Below are 15,267 nucleotides of genomic sequence, written 5' to 3'. Positions count from 1 at the left end.
GGGTTAAAACCTAGGAAATCTAAATCTTACTCAAAACATTGTTCAAATTGTCAGCAAACGCCCCGGTTTCCTGTGCCAGCCGAGGTGCCAACTGTGGAAGCGCCGCTAGAAACTTGCGTGACGGCAGCGCGCGTAGCAGCGCCTCGAAACTGTCGCCGTCCGTGTCCAACTCTAGGCCTGGGTTAGCCAGCCACAGGGAGATGACCCGGAACACTGATAGGTTGTTTTCTTCGCTGTGCTTTAGGGATAGCAGATAGTACCTGTAATTATGGAAAAAATTGGATTTCAAACCAGATATAATCTGAAGTGTGTACAGCTATACCACAGAATAAATAATAGGACTAGGTACAGAAGATTCACTCTCTAACAAAACGCGTCTATTATGACAGATATGACCGCTAGGTGGCGCAAGCGCGAGCAGGCGCCCGTTCCGTAGCGGTGCGCGGAAACTACTATGGCTAGACACCAAAATTGGTGTGGGCCGCATGTACTTGTTGGTACTTGTAGCGAGGCGTAGAAATCGCGGAGTGAGCCACGCCTGCCTAAACTTTGAACCAATGTTTAACCCTTTGAAGTTACGCCTATCGTGCGTAACCTTGTCGCATTGCACAAAGGTTGATATTGAGCTGTAGCTTCGCGCGTCAATTATCGTCTTTGGCAGTCAAACTAGTTTAACTAGTTGATAGTACATATATTTTATTTTATTTTATTCATTTTAGGGATAACAAACAACTATACAATATAATGTTACATTTAGTGTTACAAATTAAGATTAACTTAATGCATAGCCAACGACATTATCCACGAATTACTACAAATTATGCAATGGTTGGCACAAAAAAGAACAGTTATATATAGCTAATTCTGCAATAGATGTTGGGGTTGTAATATTAAATGTACTAAAATTTCTTACGCAATTACCTCATAGCTAGTTGCAAGTATCGTTGCTTTTCAGCCTTTGTATTTGCAATATCTGCCTCGTCCAAGTTACTCAATCCTCTCGTAGTCGCCAGATATTTCTTTTCATCCCTAATAACACATCTTTTATTTATTTTTTATTTATTTACTTGAAACCTAATACAGTAAGTATTACAGCCTTATACAATTACAAAAAAAAGGAAACAAAACAAAAAAAAACTTATAAGTATTAGGTTTGTATCAGTTTCATTTTGGATTGAGCCTCTGTTTCCTGAACTAGGACAAAGCCTGTGACTCAGGATTCAGCGATTCCTCCGAGGAAAGTGGTACAAGTTATTTTATAAACTTAAGTACTAAAGGAACATACTACTAAGATAGAAAGGGGAAATGTAAAGAGTCTAGATGAATATATGTTCTAAACAAAAACAAAAACGGCTGACGTGTGTGTGTGTGTGTGTGTGTGTGTGTGTGTGTGTGTGTGTGTGTGTGTGTTATAAGGTGAGTCAGTAGCCAGTATAAATGATGGGATGGTGATTTCTGTGTGTATGGGTGTGATTATATAAGACTTGCGCATTAACACTAGTTTTCCGGGAGAATAGTTATTAAGGTGACTATTTGATAGTGTTCACACAAATATAACTTTCAATGAAATTATGTAAATTATGTGAAACAATGTTAACGTTAATAAAAAACCGGCCAAGTGCGAGTCGGACTCGCGCACGGAGGGTTCCGCACCGTCAACAAAAAATAGAGCAAAAAAATCGTGTTTGTTGTATGGGAGCCCCCCTTAAATATTTATTTTATTTTTAGTATTTGTTGTTATAGCGGCAACATAGATGCAAAATTTCAACTGTCTAGCTATCGCGGTTCATGAGATACAGCCTGGTAACAGACAGACGGACGGACGGACGGACAGCGAAGTCTTAGTAATAGGACTAATAGGGTCCCGTTTTTTACCCTTTGGGTACGGAACCCTAATACCTAGTGCCTACCTACCTGGTCAATTGCTGTTGCGTTGAAGTTGTTCTCAGGGAGTCTGCCGCATCCTTCATATTTTCCATACATTTTAATTTATGTTCGAAAATTGAAGAATTCATATATGAAACTACCTGAAAAATAATAATTAAGTAAACAATATTAGTACAAATAATATATGTAAGCTACAAACTGTAATTAATAGAAATGGGATTGCTTTTATGCTTTAAACTGCTTTTAAAATTAAGTTAAGTAGCTTATTAAACGGCCCTGTCCGTTAGTTACTTACATATTTAAAAAAAATGTGTTTATTTCTTATACATAAATGTTAGAGGTACAGTTACACTCAGTTACAATCTCTATATTTGGAGATTATCTTAACCAAATTTAGCCTTACATGTATTATATTTGTTTTAGGTAGTTCTTGAGTGTACTTTTTACTTTATCAGGATATTTTTCTAAGGTTTCTAGTAGTTTCTACTACTTGTTTGGGTAAGTGACCCTGGCTCAGTGACCCAAATAGGATATTTGCCTCTATTTACTACTCTGCCCTACTCTGCGCCCCTGGTGTGACCATTTGGTATCATCTTTGGTCGTCCCATTCGTTTTTCGTCAAGTTCTTAAATTAGTCCTATTCTGCTTTCGTCACTCATTCTACATTGAAAGCCACCGACGATTGTGACGAATGTAGAATGAGTGACGAAAGCAGAATAGGACTAATTTAAGAACTTGACGAAAAACGAATGGGACGACCCAAGATGATACCGACCATTTGGTTAAACAGAGGATATTCAATTTATTAGGTACCTGTTTATATTCAGAGTCTGCGAATTTGGCAATGTCGTGGTAAACCTTTAGTCTTGTTTGCCTGTGGTCGCTTCCAGCCAAAACGTCGAGACTTTTCTTCAGGAATTTGTTTATTATGTCTCTGGGATTATCAAATTTCGATTCTGCCATCCACATTCCATATTGTCTGAAAAGATAAAGCAGATTATGCACCTTACCTTAGGCACGTCTAAAAAATATCGATATGGACAAAGTGCCAAAAATATGTATACACAACCTAAAACAAAACACAGCCACACAGCCGAAATATTAAAGTAGTGCATATTTTTGGCACTTTGTCCGTAACAATATTTTAGACGTGACTGTACAAGCACTTACTTTTTGTCAAATCAACGATTTTTTCAGGATGATATATTATTGTTTTCTTTGTAGTTTCATATTAGCTATCATCTGAGTACAATTTATAACTCTAAATATAACATTATAACGTAAATTGTACAGAAATAACAATGAAAACTGCAATAAAATCATAATGATTATAAAATGTAACAAAACAGTTTTAATTTTTAACAAGCAGAAACGTCTACGATAAAATTTAAAAGTGGAAAAATTACTGTCCTGGGTGAGACTTGAACTCACGGCCTCTGGATCGATACTCCAGCGCTCTGCCATCTGAGCCACCAAGACCTCATCCAAAGCCAGCAAATCTTTCCACCATATGGGTCAAGCAAAACAGTTTTAACTGAATAGTATTAAGATATGCTTAAAAGTCTAGTTTAATCAGAGTCATTGCCTTGTATAAGTAAAAATACCTTAACGAGGCAGCATTAAGTTCAATATCATCAGTGCGGTCTCCCATCATGCGAATAAGAGAAAGCGCGATTTCCCTGTGGCCTTTGGCCCAAGACACTCGACTCTCTACCAAAGACACCGCGTCACTATTTTGCAAATTCTTGGCCACAGACAACAGACGTTGAGCCATTTGAAGTCTTCCATTGGACAGTCCCAATTCTGTAACATCATATTTTGGTATTAATTAGGTATTTATATAATGTGGAGTATTGAGAGCGCAATAGTCGGCATCAGAATGCTTGATTTACCTAAGCGCGAAGTGATATGGTTGATAACGAACGTTAACGTATTAGAACAAATTAAATTATTTTCAGAAAATATTTTAATTTGTTTTTATTTCAAGTAGACACACTACTATAAATTATAAACTTTGAATAAATGTCAGTCAACGCTATATAGCGGCCGTAATATGACGGCACCGTTTTCGGAGGAATCCAAAGCTTTAGAAAGGTCGAACCATACTGTTCTACCTTAGAGGTGGCCAGGGGGCGCCATAAGCCTTCAGTAAGAAGTGCATATACTTGGAAAAATTCGACCTCTGCCGCTGTGGCCCAGTGGCCGAATGGCTCAGGCACCTGCCGCAATAGCAGACGACGCTGGTTCGATTCCAGCCTGGGGCACTGGAGGCCTTGGTCACTTTTTCTTAGTATATGACATTTATTCAAAACGAACGTTAACCATTAAAAGGAAGGGAAAGTAGGTGGTCTAGGCACACTGCGCGTCCATGGACAACGGATGATACCATCAGTCAGTCAGTTCAGTGCCGCTGGAATTCAGGCCGATTTCAGGAGACACGTAGGTTCTAACTGGATGCAAGTAATGGGAGATAGAAAGGCTATGGCAAAAGTATATAACTTGCCGACAAAGAAGCGAATTAGCAAGCATGATACGTTTAATTTTTGAAGTAATAGATACTGGTGCATACGTACCAGCGTATTGCAACTGGAGCGATACAATATCCTTCAAAAATGTATTGTAATTTTTCCCAGCATGTTCGAGTATCAAACTCCTTTGCGATATCAACGATTCCAGGTGCTTAAAATCGTGAAAAGAAGGCAGTTTCTCGACCCTCCAATTACTCAATAAACGATTTACCGTTAGTTTATTGCTTCTGACTAAAAAGTATTCCTCAATGTCACTAAACAGTTGCAAGTTCGCTACAACTCTGTACACGTTCTGACAGTTTTCCATATTGAAGTTCTGACACCATTTGGAAACAGCCAGCTTGGCTCTGTCTAGGGGTAGAGTAAGCTTGGAGTCCAGGTTCTGTCCCGCTTGCACGTTTAAGCAGTCTTTGAGACAAGCGTAACGCAGTGCTTTTATAAGCGATAGAGGAGTTTTCATTGAAGTCTTGGACTTCTCCTCCAAATCTTTTGTATCAACGAAATGGTTCCAATCTCCTAAAACCATAATCACATTTTTTATTACTGTCATCATGTAATGCACAGCATTATACAAATAAATAAACATACAAGATTTTAATTCTTTAGTAAGTAAGACGAAGTCGTGAGAGTAGACCATCCGTGTATACCTCTGTGCTGTAAAACCCTGGTGATACCTTAACTAACTCACGAAGACAATTCAGACAATCATACTAAACTTGGTTCTAGTTGTTAACTGCTTCGATATATAAGACGCATTCGTGATACTAAGGCCGGCCGTGTGTGGTAAGGTGTATGTGTAGTGTGTACTGTGTAAGGTCCGTGTACAATAAAACCCCGAATTATAAACCAGAACTCACCAAGACAGGTCAAGCAATCGTACTTAACATCGTTAAGCTGATCGTTCTCCGGTAGCGACTTAATGTACTGCAGGGCCAAATGGTGCATGCCAGACTTGTACAGCGACCTCACAACACCTAACTGCAGGTCCGAAGAAACACCGCCAGACAAGGCGATGTCGTGAGACAGTAGCGCGTCCGAGTACTGGCCCGTGTTGATGAGGTGGTTCCGCTTTTCCGCCTCGCTTGTCAGATGCGCTGTGCCGCAGCCATCGACAGCATCCATTTCGCCGATAGATACGAAACACTGGAACGGGAATTTAATGGTTATTTTTGGAACTGATATGCATGATTTGATATCGGACTGTTGAAGGATATAAGGTACAGAATTCCGAAATGTCACACAAAATAGACTGATCTCTAATAACGATAAGCGACACCCTAAAGACAGTTTTGTTAACCGAGCCACAGGCGAGTTTCAAAATAAAATAACGCGAGGGTTTTAATCCCAAGTTATATACAGATGTAGCCTTATCTATGCTGACAATTTACATGGTGTTAAATTTTTTCGACCCTATGTAGCAGACAAAAGCAAACTGACCAATAAAAAAATTTAAACAGTTCAATTTGACCATATTTTTTATCTTTCTATAATCACAAATTTATATATTTGGAGACCAATCGCACTTACGCCTTCTCAGATTCAGTTTCATTGGCGTAAATCAAAAATCTAAAGAAAAATATTTTAAACAAATATGTTGTCGTACCTTTCTGAAAATCCTCTGAATATTATCACCGCCGTCCAGATTGGTAGTGCGTTCTGACGAAGGCGGGGGAACGTCGCCGTTCTGCGCGACGGCCCACAGCTCCCCGTAATATATCGCCACCAAGTTCTGGTCGGCCACGGAGGCCGCCCAGGCCACCTTGTCGTAGTCGAGCCTCAAGTAGTTCAGCGCGTCCACTGGGGTACGGTCAGGGCTGGAACAATTTCACTTTATCATAGCCAGGGGCCTATTGCATAACATTTTACAACTCATAATACAAGCGGCAGTCTCTTTCTAATAAAAGGGAATTAAAAGAGGCGTCCGCTTGCATTATGAGTTGTAAAATGTTATGCAATAGGCCCCAGGGCGCCATTCCCGAATCACCTGCGCATTGCAAGTGCGTATATCATAATAATTACATAATGCATTGTAGCATTCGCCGGATCTGAACGCACCTTTTGAGGAGATTAAAATAAGGGTATGACATTTTTCGCGCATTTTGGCCTTTCCCGTATAATATAGAGTTTGCCAATATACAAGGTGGCCCATTTAGATCGGTCAGTATGGGAAAATCTGAAACTATAAGACATACGACGATCTCTTCTTAGGAACCATGTCATCGATTTTAGTAACAAGAAAAACTGCATTCATACATTCAAAAAACAATGTGTACTCAGCTCGGGAATCGAACCCGGACATTTTGAAAAAAAAAACTAAAATTATTTCTATTTAGATATCGATTGTGTAGGTCTTATAAGCAGTAAATGTTACTATGAAACATGATGTCTGAAATGAATAAAATGCATTGTATTCATATCCTTTAATTTATTTTAGTATGTTTTCGAAATGGCCACCATTTTTTTCAATACATTTTACATAAAAAAAAATTAAATGTATGAATGCAGTTTTTCTTGTTACTAAAATCGATGACATGGTTCCTAAGAAGAGATCGTCGTATGTCTTATAGTTTCAGATTTTCCCATACTGACCGATCTAAATGGGCCAACCTGTAAAGTAAAGCGATCAGGCATGTGAAAAATTTCTCTTAAAAAAGTAAAATCCGACTTCAAAAAGGATAAAATAAAATATTATCCCGTTTTATATACGCTAGCAACTGAAACGTTTGAAGTCGGTGCCAAGCCAAGTGAAAAAAAAAGATCGAATAGTCGAATTGATAACCTCCTTTTTTTGAAGTCGGTTAAAAATTGTTTCTCAAGCCATAATAATGTTGTGCTCCAAGCCCAACTTCAAGTAAACGTAGCTGAACAGACTCTTTCAAATAATAACTGCCGCCGCTGTATAGCGATACAGCGATAGTGGATGGCGGTTAGGTTAAAGTTTCTGTCTGTTTTGAAACTTAGGTACATCTAAAAGAGTAACGAAAAAACACTTACCGCGATTTATAATGAGTCCTCTGCAGTCGTACGAAATTAACAATATCAATCATATACCGAATAATCATTTTGCGATCATGGCCAATCACATTTGAGCTGCGGTTACAGCGCTCACCGCTGTTGTCAATTTCATCATCGAAGTTCATGTTCCAGATGAATTTAAAGAAATTGTTTATTTGATCGCTGAACATCTGTATGTGTGTTTCAGGTGATGAATAGAGAAGTAGTCCGACCAAGCCTGGGAGAATGTGCTGGCAAATTGTTGGCTAAAATAAAAGAAATACAACTGTTGATAATTTTTTAAGTAGAGCATTAAATTTAAACAAATGAGTAAACAGGTTTTGTTGATACTTCGTCGGCCTAATTGGGTTAACATAGATTGCTAAAAAAATACTAAATTTGTCGTAAGTGGTCGTCCCGATGTGATGATATAAGTCTTGTGGCGTACGGTAACAAAACAGCCTTCATTTTTTCAAGTAAAGTTTATATTGGCTGGCTTGATAAACTAATTTTGGCGTACCTGAGTTATTTTTTTATATAAATTTGGCAAGGAATATCGTAAGCTAAAATCCGTACCTTAATTTTGCATACTTCTTTCAGAGTTTTTATATAATTTGTATCCGACACCAGCACATCGAGTAATGCAGCGGTTATCCTAGCCAACCACTGGATGTGATCTTCCTTGTCTTTTGGGATCCAAAACCCGACAGATGAGCAGTTTTCTAGTTTACGGCTATGTGTAAAAAATGCGTTGTCGCTGACGCTATTAGGCGACAAGAAGGGCTTCAGGAGTTGGACATTTACGTTCCCCAATTCTGTAAATGAATAAATAGAGATACACAATTTTTGAAGTGAAAACTATTTTAGTGGCGCCGTGCACTTTTTGAGGTGGGGGAAAAAATGTTAAACTCGCGACAGATCACGTGACCGTAAGACGGACACGTGACCTGATCGAAAAACTTACAATGTCATTGAGTTTTTCTTTATTGATTTAAATGCCATCTAATGAGTTTCCCTCTAACTGGTATTAATATAACTCGAGTACTAACGGTGATGTGCTTAGGGGTTTCAAGTAATGCGACGAAATAACGCTAGATGGCGTTAACCTCAATTATACATAGTGCTGCAGACATTTTGCACTAGTCACCGAGTTTTCACTTCTGGCGGCACTCCCGGAGTGCAACCCGTTGTTTTATTTTAACTGTGCGCCCCTCCGAGTCACTCTAATCTATCTAAAGACACAACGCAAGAAACTTCGGCACTTAGGCCTCATCTGTGTACGTTACGGTTTTCTTACAGTATTTAAGCTACATATATATAAATAAAAACTTTGTGTGTAAATCAAAATGTGGCAGTTGGCAACTTGGTATCAGTACGAAAAAAGGTAATTAACTCTGCTGTCATTACATGACATGTGATTGTGTGCATGACCGCATATCTGTATTCTGTATCGATACCTACCTACTTATATTATAAACTACGGAAAATTATGACAATTGGTTCAAACAAAACCTTCCACTTTCTTCTCTTACCTAAAGCATCTTTTCCTTCACGATATTTAAATAAATCACTCAACGCCCCTACGGCCTTGTTAGTAGCTGCTGGGTTGTCATCGCAGAGAACCTCGGAAAGGACCGCCACGACGGCGAAAGCGAAGCTTTGTTTCGGCGGTAAATGTATCACCCGCTTTGTATCTGGCGGGGGCACGGTGACGATGGTTTTTAAGTCGTATGTGCCGATCTCTGCCAAACAGTTGCACGCTTCGATTATGATCTATAAGAAAACCGATTTATGTTAGTATTATTCTGCCAAAGAAAAATGTTTTTATAACAAGTATCTGATAATGTGAAATGCACTCGCCGATGGGAATCCCCTGGAAAATTGCCTGACATGATAAAGTGATTACAAACCTTATCATCAGACGAAGATTTCATAATGTTGGTGAGAGCGTAGATGACTTGATGTATGACGCTCGTTTTGCATTCTTCAGAAAAATGCTTGGTGTTTAATTCTTCGCACAATTTGTTGACGTGGTGTTTGTTCAACTTGACGAACTGCCGTAGGTTGCTTAAAGCTTCATGACTGGAAAATCAAAACACATTTTAGGCGTGAGATTATAATAAGAACCATTGATACATAATACTTAGGTCTTCTTCCTCGCGTTGTCCCGGCATTTTGGCCACGGCTCATGGGAGTCTGGGGTCCGCTTGGCAACTAATCCCAGTAATTGGCGTGGGCACTAGTTTTTACGAAAGCGACTGCCATCTGACCTTCCAACCCAGAGGGTAAACTAGGCCCGTATTGGGATTAGTCCGGTTTCCTCACGATGTTTTCCTTCACCGAAAAGCGACTGGTAAATATCAAATGATATTTCGTACATAAGTTCCGAAAAACTCATTGGTACGAGCCGGGGTTCGAACCCGCGACCTCCGGATTGCAAGTCGCACGCTCTTACCGCTAGGCCACCAGCGCTTCATAATACATAATACTTAGGTAGGTATGATAAAATAAATAAATATTGTAAGGTCTGTAAGGACAATCTTACACAAATCGACCTATTAATCTTACAGTAAGCTTGTGTCGTGGATACAGTCGCCTGCAGATACATCGCAGCGGCGTACGTTAATAAACTTGACCGCTTTGTTACATGTGATTGCGACTGTACTAGACAACGTAGTATATAATACATAGTATATGTACAAAACATAGAAAACTTCCATAAATTAGACACAAATATGAAATAAACACACAAGTAAATGCCCATGCCGGGATTCGAACCCGCATATGTACTTTACACTGTCTCATTAATCTTTACGATTTAAGAAGGCGGTTACTGGTATTATTTTACAAATAGGTATATCAAAACGATAATAGGTACCTCGGGCAAGTGAGAGTAAAACTATACGCTTTAAGTCTTTCGGAGAACTCCACACTCGACGCGCAAGACAACACAGCTCCGTGAGACGCATTGCTGAAATCCACCACGTCTTCATTCTGTCTCAGAGTCTCTTTCATATCCAGAGCTAAATATTTTAACAATCCTTCACATTCTTCGTCAAAACCTTCTTCTTTTTTGATTAGCAATACTGATAAAGCCTTTAGCATCGGTTTTCTAATCAGATCAGCATATTGCGGCAAAAGTCTCGTTAAGACAATCTTTAGCGATTGTGTCAATACGCGCAATTCGTCTTTCTTTGTGGAAGATTTGATTGCCTGAGTGAGATGATTGCATGTGAAGTTGGCAACGAACGCGTCGGAGTCAAACCCTAGAGGAACACACTCGACAAATGTTACGAACGAGTATAAGGACATTACTCGGAATTCGAAAACTTTCGTTTGGAGAACATTTTGCCATAACTTAAGCAGTATGTCGAATATCGTGGTGGCTTGGTTTGTGCACAAGTACTGCATTATATTTCCGCCAGTTATTTCCTGTAAATAAAATATGCGTCTAACATTGAATTGTTAAAAAAACAAAGGGTTTTAACTAATATTCCAATATTATTATGAAATAATAACATCAATAAATTGCTCTGATAAGCTTAAGATAATTTATAAGTATGTTACGATTCATAAGTGCTTGTTGCTAAGCCTACATGAATAAAGTATATTTTGACTTGGCTTGAATTCTGAGCGTAGCGGCGATTCACAAGGTTTAAGTGGGGCAGAAGTGTTGTGTTGCTGTTCTCAATTTTCAGATAATCGATTTTCGTCTTGAGTTAGGCTACTTAGGCCATCTTCAATGTCTTAGTTAAAAGGCAATAATAAACTCTTCACTGAATAAATGTCAAACATGTAGAAGCGAACTATGAAACAAGTGAAATAATAGAACTCACTCCAAAATATCTCAACATCGAACTAAACACAGCCTTTGGATACAAATAAGACTCCGTATTTGCTGGTATATTCACTCCAAACATCTCTTCGACACCCGCCTGGTCGCGCAAGTGCATCGCACCCATCAGTATTAGCTCCGGGATCGCCTCCGCAAACAAGCAACTCCATTTGTCACTGTCCAGTACATTTCTCGTGGTTTTGAACATGTTGTTGGCGTGCTTCGCAGATTGAAGGAAGGCGTATTGGTCGGGGCCCGAGAAATTGAGGCTGTATTTTTGGGTCAAAATGTAGGGTAAGCATAACACCATCATGTTGGGCAAACACATCTGTAACAAGGACGTATAGGTACTTGTTACTAATATTTCTTGAAAGCTCTTAACAAATTTTACATGTATCAATTTTATCATGAAACATAATAATGCACGAGTATGTACCATCATTGACACGGTTAACTAACCATTGGTGAGCCTTATTGCAACGAGATAAGATCTACCAATGCTCAGATATATGTGTTGCTATTTTTAAAATTAAGAGTATACTATACCTCTATAATGTTTTTTTCACTTTTGCGTAATTTCTGTTTTATCGTATTTAAAAAGTGACTTTTCATCACATCGCCTTCATTATTCCACAAACTATCTGCCGCTATTATCCATTTCATATGTTTTTCCAGAAAACTGTCTACATTTTGAAATCCTAACACTTCGAATGGCAATTCTTCAATCTTTTTGTTTTTCGATATCCAGAAATGAATGACAGAAACTATGTTGTCTTCAAGGTACGCTTCAATGTCTCCGCACGTCACCGATTTAGTAATTTTATTCAAAAATATCTTTACTAATGATGCATCCAACGATTTCTCTGTCTTTATTAATAGAAGACCAGTAATCACTCTATGGATTGATGAGTGTTTTGCTTGCGCTAGGGCGAGGAAATTATGAAGAACCGTCAAAGTACGATTTGTTGATTCATCTTTTATTATCTGTTCATTTGTATCAGATACCTGAAATCCGAAGCGTATTAAGTTAAAAAAAAATGTTAAAACAAATTATGCACAAAAGATTTATTAAAATAAAAATACTTAAACATACATTTATAACAAAGATCTCCAATAGCCCAGTAAAACAAGCTTCTATATCAGTGTCAGTAAGGTTATTCGTAATCACGTCCAACAGATAACAAGTGTACAAACGTAAGCTGTGTGTGATGCTTTTCATCTGGTCCACTAGGGCATCTCGGAAGATGCTCCCCATATCGTTATTATTATTATTGTTTAATTCAGCCATTCTGGCGACGCATTTCAAGATCAGAGCGGCAACATGAGGAGGGTAGTACAATTTTTCACAGCGTTGCAAGTACCCTTTGACCATAATGAAGCAGTTTTGTTTCATATTGTTGTCTAGCGTCCAAACGCGGTCGAGTATGTCCAATAAGATGTGGAGTATTGTCTCAGTTGCTTCCGAATTTCGAAATAACGCTCTACACATATTGCTCAGAAGAGAAAATACTGAGGCTATAAAAAAATGAAAAAAAAATTAAACAAATAAAATAAAATTTCATTGTCTTGAGATTTTCATGAAAATCCTTATGATAGATATGCCTGTTTAATTCACTGTAAGTAAAAAATAAAATATCATCATTAATTAACCTACCGAGGGGACATTCTTCCACGCTTTCTGCAATCAGTATTCTTATGCACTGGAAGGCACATTTGACGTCCCAAGGAGACGTAAGCTCATACAACGCCGGGTCTAATATTAGCTCAAAAATATCATCTCTATATTCAGAACTCTTCCGACAATATGCTGCTAGCAGCCAGATACAGTTGTGTTTTGTAGCGCTAGGATTATAATCAGAGTCATTTACGTATTCGTCGTCATCTTTAGGTTGTTGTACGCTCAGTATTTCATTTATGCTCGCGAAAAACTCGTGATCGGCACAAGAACGCACTAAAGAGTTCACTATTGGATGATAATCTGTAAGCCAGAGATCCCGCATACATTGCAACATATTTGTCTTATCTCTGGCGTCTTTGCTCTCTTTAAGCATTTTAGCCAAGGCCCGGGACATGGTTTTTAAACCAGTTTTCAAGCAAATGCACAACTGGCTTTCTTCAATTTGAGACTGCATAACTGGGCTAATTTGCAAAGTAACGTCAATGTATGCTATAACTACCCGAGCATACTGGATAAAATCTAATGGGCCTATCTCTCGTAGATTTAACTTTTCGACATGACAAGTTATTTCTCCCTGTAAATATTCTTGTACTATTCCGGCTATTTCATTGTTCAGTTCCATGGATTGGAGAACATGTTTAGAAGTTTCCTTTCCCTTTATTATATCGAGATCGCCTATACTAAATAGAGTATCTTTTCCCTTGGAATTGAATAATATTTCATATAAAGGATCATTGTGTTTCTTAGGCATGTTTTCTTGGAAAGTGAAATTCTCATTTGCAATCATGCGTAGGAAGAAATGCCTTACGCGATTCACTTCTAATGAGCTTATATTTCCCTGAAAAAGCCAAGCGAGGCATTTTCTCCTCTCTAGCTCGTTACTGCACTTGCTATAATATTTGTGATAAACACAACATAATGTTTTTATACTCGAGTCTGTGACCGGCATGCCTTTCTCAAAATACAATTTCAGTAATGGCTGCACAGTTTGAAATTCAAAGTTGTACAATTCAAGCAATGTTTGCATAATAGTATGTGTCGCTTTATGAGCATCGTTAACAGATGAGGAGTTCCTAAAAAAAATAGCATAAAACTTTAAGCAACATGGGATAATAGGCTAGATGACAAATTTTCATTTATGGTATCAATCAATCAGGTTTGTTTTTAGGATCAAATGTCTATATGTGACCCATTGCATTAAAGCAATACAAAAGTCAGATAAAAGATAAAGATAAAAGATAGTTTATTCAAGTAGGCATAATTACAATGCGCTTATGAACGTCAAATAAAGCTAGGTAGACCGGCTCCAACCCTACACCTCTGCCCCGAGAAGATTTAAATCCCCCCTCAATTGAAATGAAATGAAATGATAGTCAAAGTCCGACAGTCGTACTTCACTCGCAAAACGCCCCTAACAAATCGCTATGTGAACGTGACGGCAAGGTCACTGAGATCGCAACTTGAAGTATAAACAAAACAAGAAAATTGCATTTTTGTCGGTGAAATATTGCGTTTATGTATATAGTTGCTATACAATCTTTTTTTGGATAAAATGTGAGGAAACGAATGGTATCCTTACTTATTTCGTTTTATAAAGTTAAAAAAAACTTAAATTTTGAAATATTCAGGTGCTGAATTTTTGTATTATTTCCATATATTTTTTTAATATCCACAATATTGTGATAAATTGCTATCAATTTTACTAGGTTTTGTTATAAAATTCAACAATGTGTCATCAATTCATCATCCCTATATTCCCTATATCAAGCAATAACAAAAATACTGGAGAAATAAAACGTAATGAGGAGCAGTATTTTAGTGGTCCGATAGATGGCGCTGCTAGTTAAGGGCTAATTTACATTTTTTTTTAACAGTTATGGCCTGGATGCGAGTCCTTTAAGCCAGGCTAATTTACAAGGACGTTATCATTATCACATGTGTTTCAAGCGAAGGTACAAACACCTAAATTAATGCTTTCTCACCTGACACAAGAGTTCCACAACGCCACCAAAGGCTCGGTCGTCAATTTCTCGTTGTTACCCGGCATGTCAACTAAATTATTCAAGATTAAACACGCAAATTGTTCAAAAACATTCCAATAACTCTGCATATTATTGTTGGAGACTAAATGTTCTGCAACACCTAGTAAAACCACATATTCCTGTGCTGTTACATGCCGGCCATAGTCTTGTATGTAGGAGCATATAATTCCAAGCCTGAAAAAAAAAACAATATTATTATAGTTTTCTCAATATCAAGTATATAAGAACTTAATATTTAATATTTTACTAATCATACAGGTGTAAGATTGTAAGCAATTTAAAAATATTCAATACGATTTTAAA

The 15,267-nt window shown here is 38.0% G+C and overlaps 1 protein-coding gene across 1 annotated transcript in view; it reads right to left on the bottom strand.

The window, feature by feature from the left end:
• Positions 1-15,267, bottom strand: part of LOC134647951 (serine-protein kinase ATM) — a 29,108-nt gene that overhangs the window by 6,602 nt on the left and 7,239 nt on the right. Inside the window, exons 8-25 of the mRNA XM_063502339.1 lie at positions 14,905-15,138; positions 12,899-13,995; positions 12,338-12,759; positions 11,791-12,249; positions 11,246-11,572; positions 10,288-10,841; positions 9,320-9,491; positions 8,942-9,182; positions 7,986-8,224; positions 7,410-7,675; positions 6,019-6,229; positions 5,273-5,558; positions 4,461-4,931; positions 3,492-3,690; positions 2,701-2,866; positions 1,915-2,027; positions 922-1,029; positions 31-260 (exon numbers count right to left, since the gene is read on the bottom strand). Of these exons, the coding sequence (XP_063358409.1) occupies positions 31-260; positions 922-1,029; positions 1,915-2,027; positions 2,701-2,866; positions 3,492-3,690; positions 4,461-4,931; positions 5,273-5,558; positions 6,019-6,229; positions 7,410-7,675; positions 7,986-8,224; positions 8,942-9,182; positions 9,320-9,491; positions 10,288-10,841; positions 11,246-11,572; positions 11,791-12,249; positions 12,338-12,759; positions 12,899-13,995; positions 14,905-15,138 (5,795 nt within the window). The remainder of the gene's footprint in view (positions 1-30; positions 261-921; positions 1,030-1,914; positions 2,028-2,700; positions 2,867-3,491; positions 3,691-4,460; positions 4,932-5,272; positions 5,559-6,018; positions 6,230-7,409; positions 7,676-7,985; positions 8,225-8,941; positions 9,183-9,319; positions 9,492-10,287; positions 10,842-11,245; positions 11,573-11,790; positions 12,250-12,337; positions 12,760-12,898; positions 13,996-14,904; positions 15,139-15,267) is intronic.

Source organism: Cydia amplana, chromosome 5 (genome assembly GCF_948474715.1).
Source record: "Cydia amplana chromosome 5, ilCydAmpl1.1, whole genome shotgun sequence".
Taxonomy (NCBI): Eukaryota; Metazoa; Arthropoda; class Insecta; order Lepidoptera; family Tortricidae; genus Cydia; species Cydia amplana.
The sequence above is the reverse complement of the archived record's forward strand: the minus strand, read 5'-3'. Positions and strand labels throughout refer to the sequence as shown.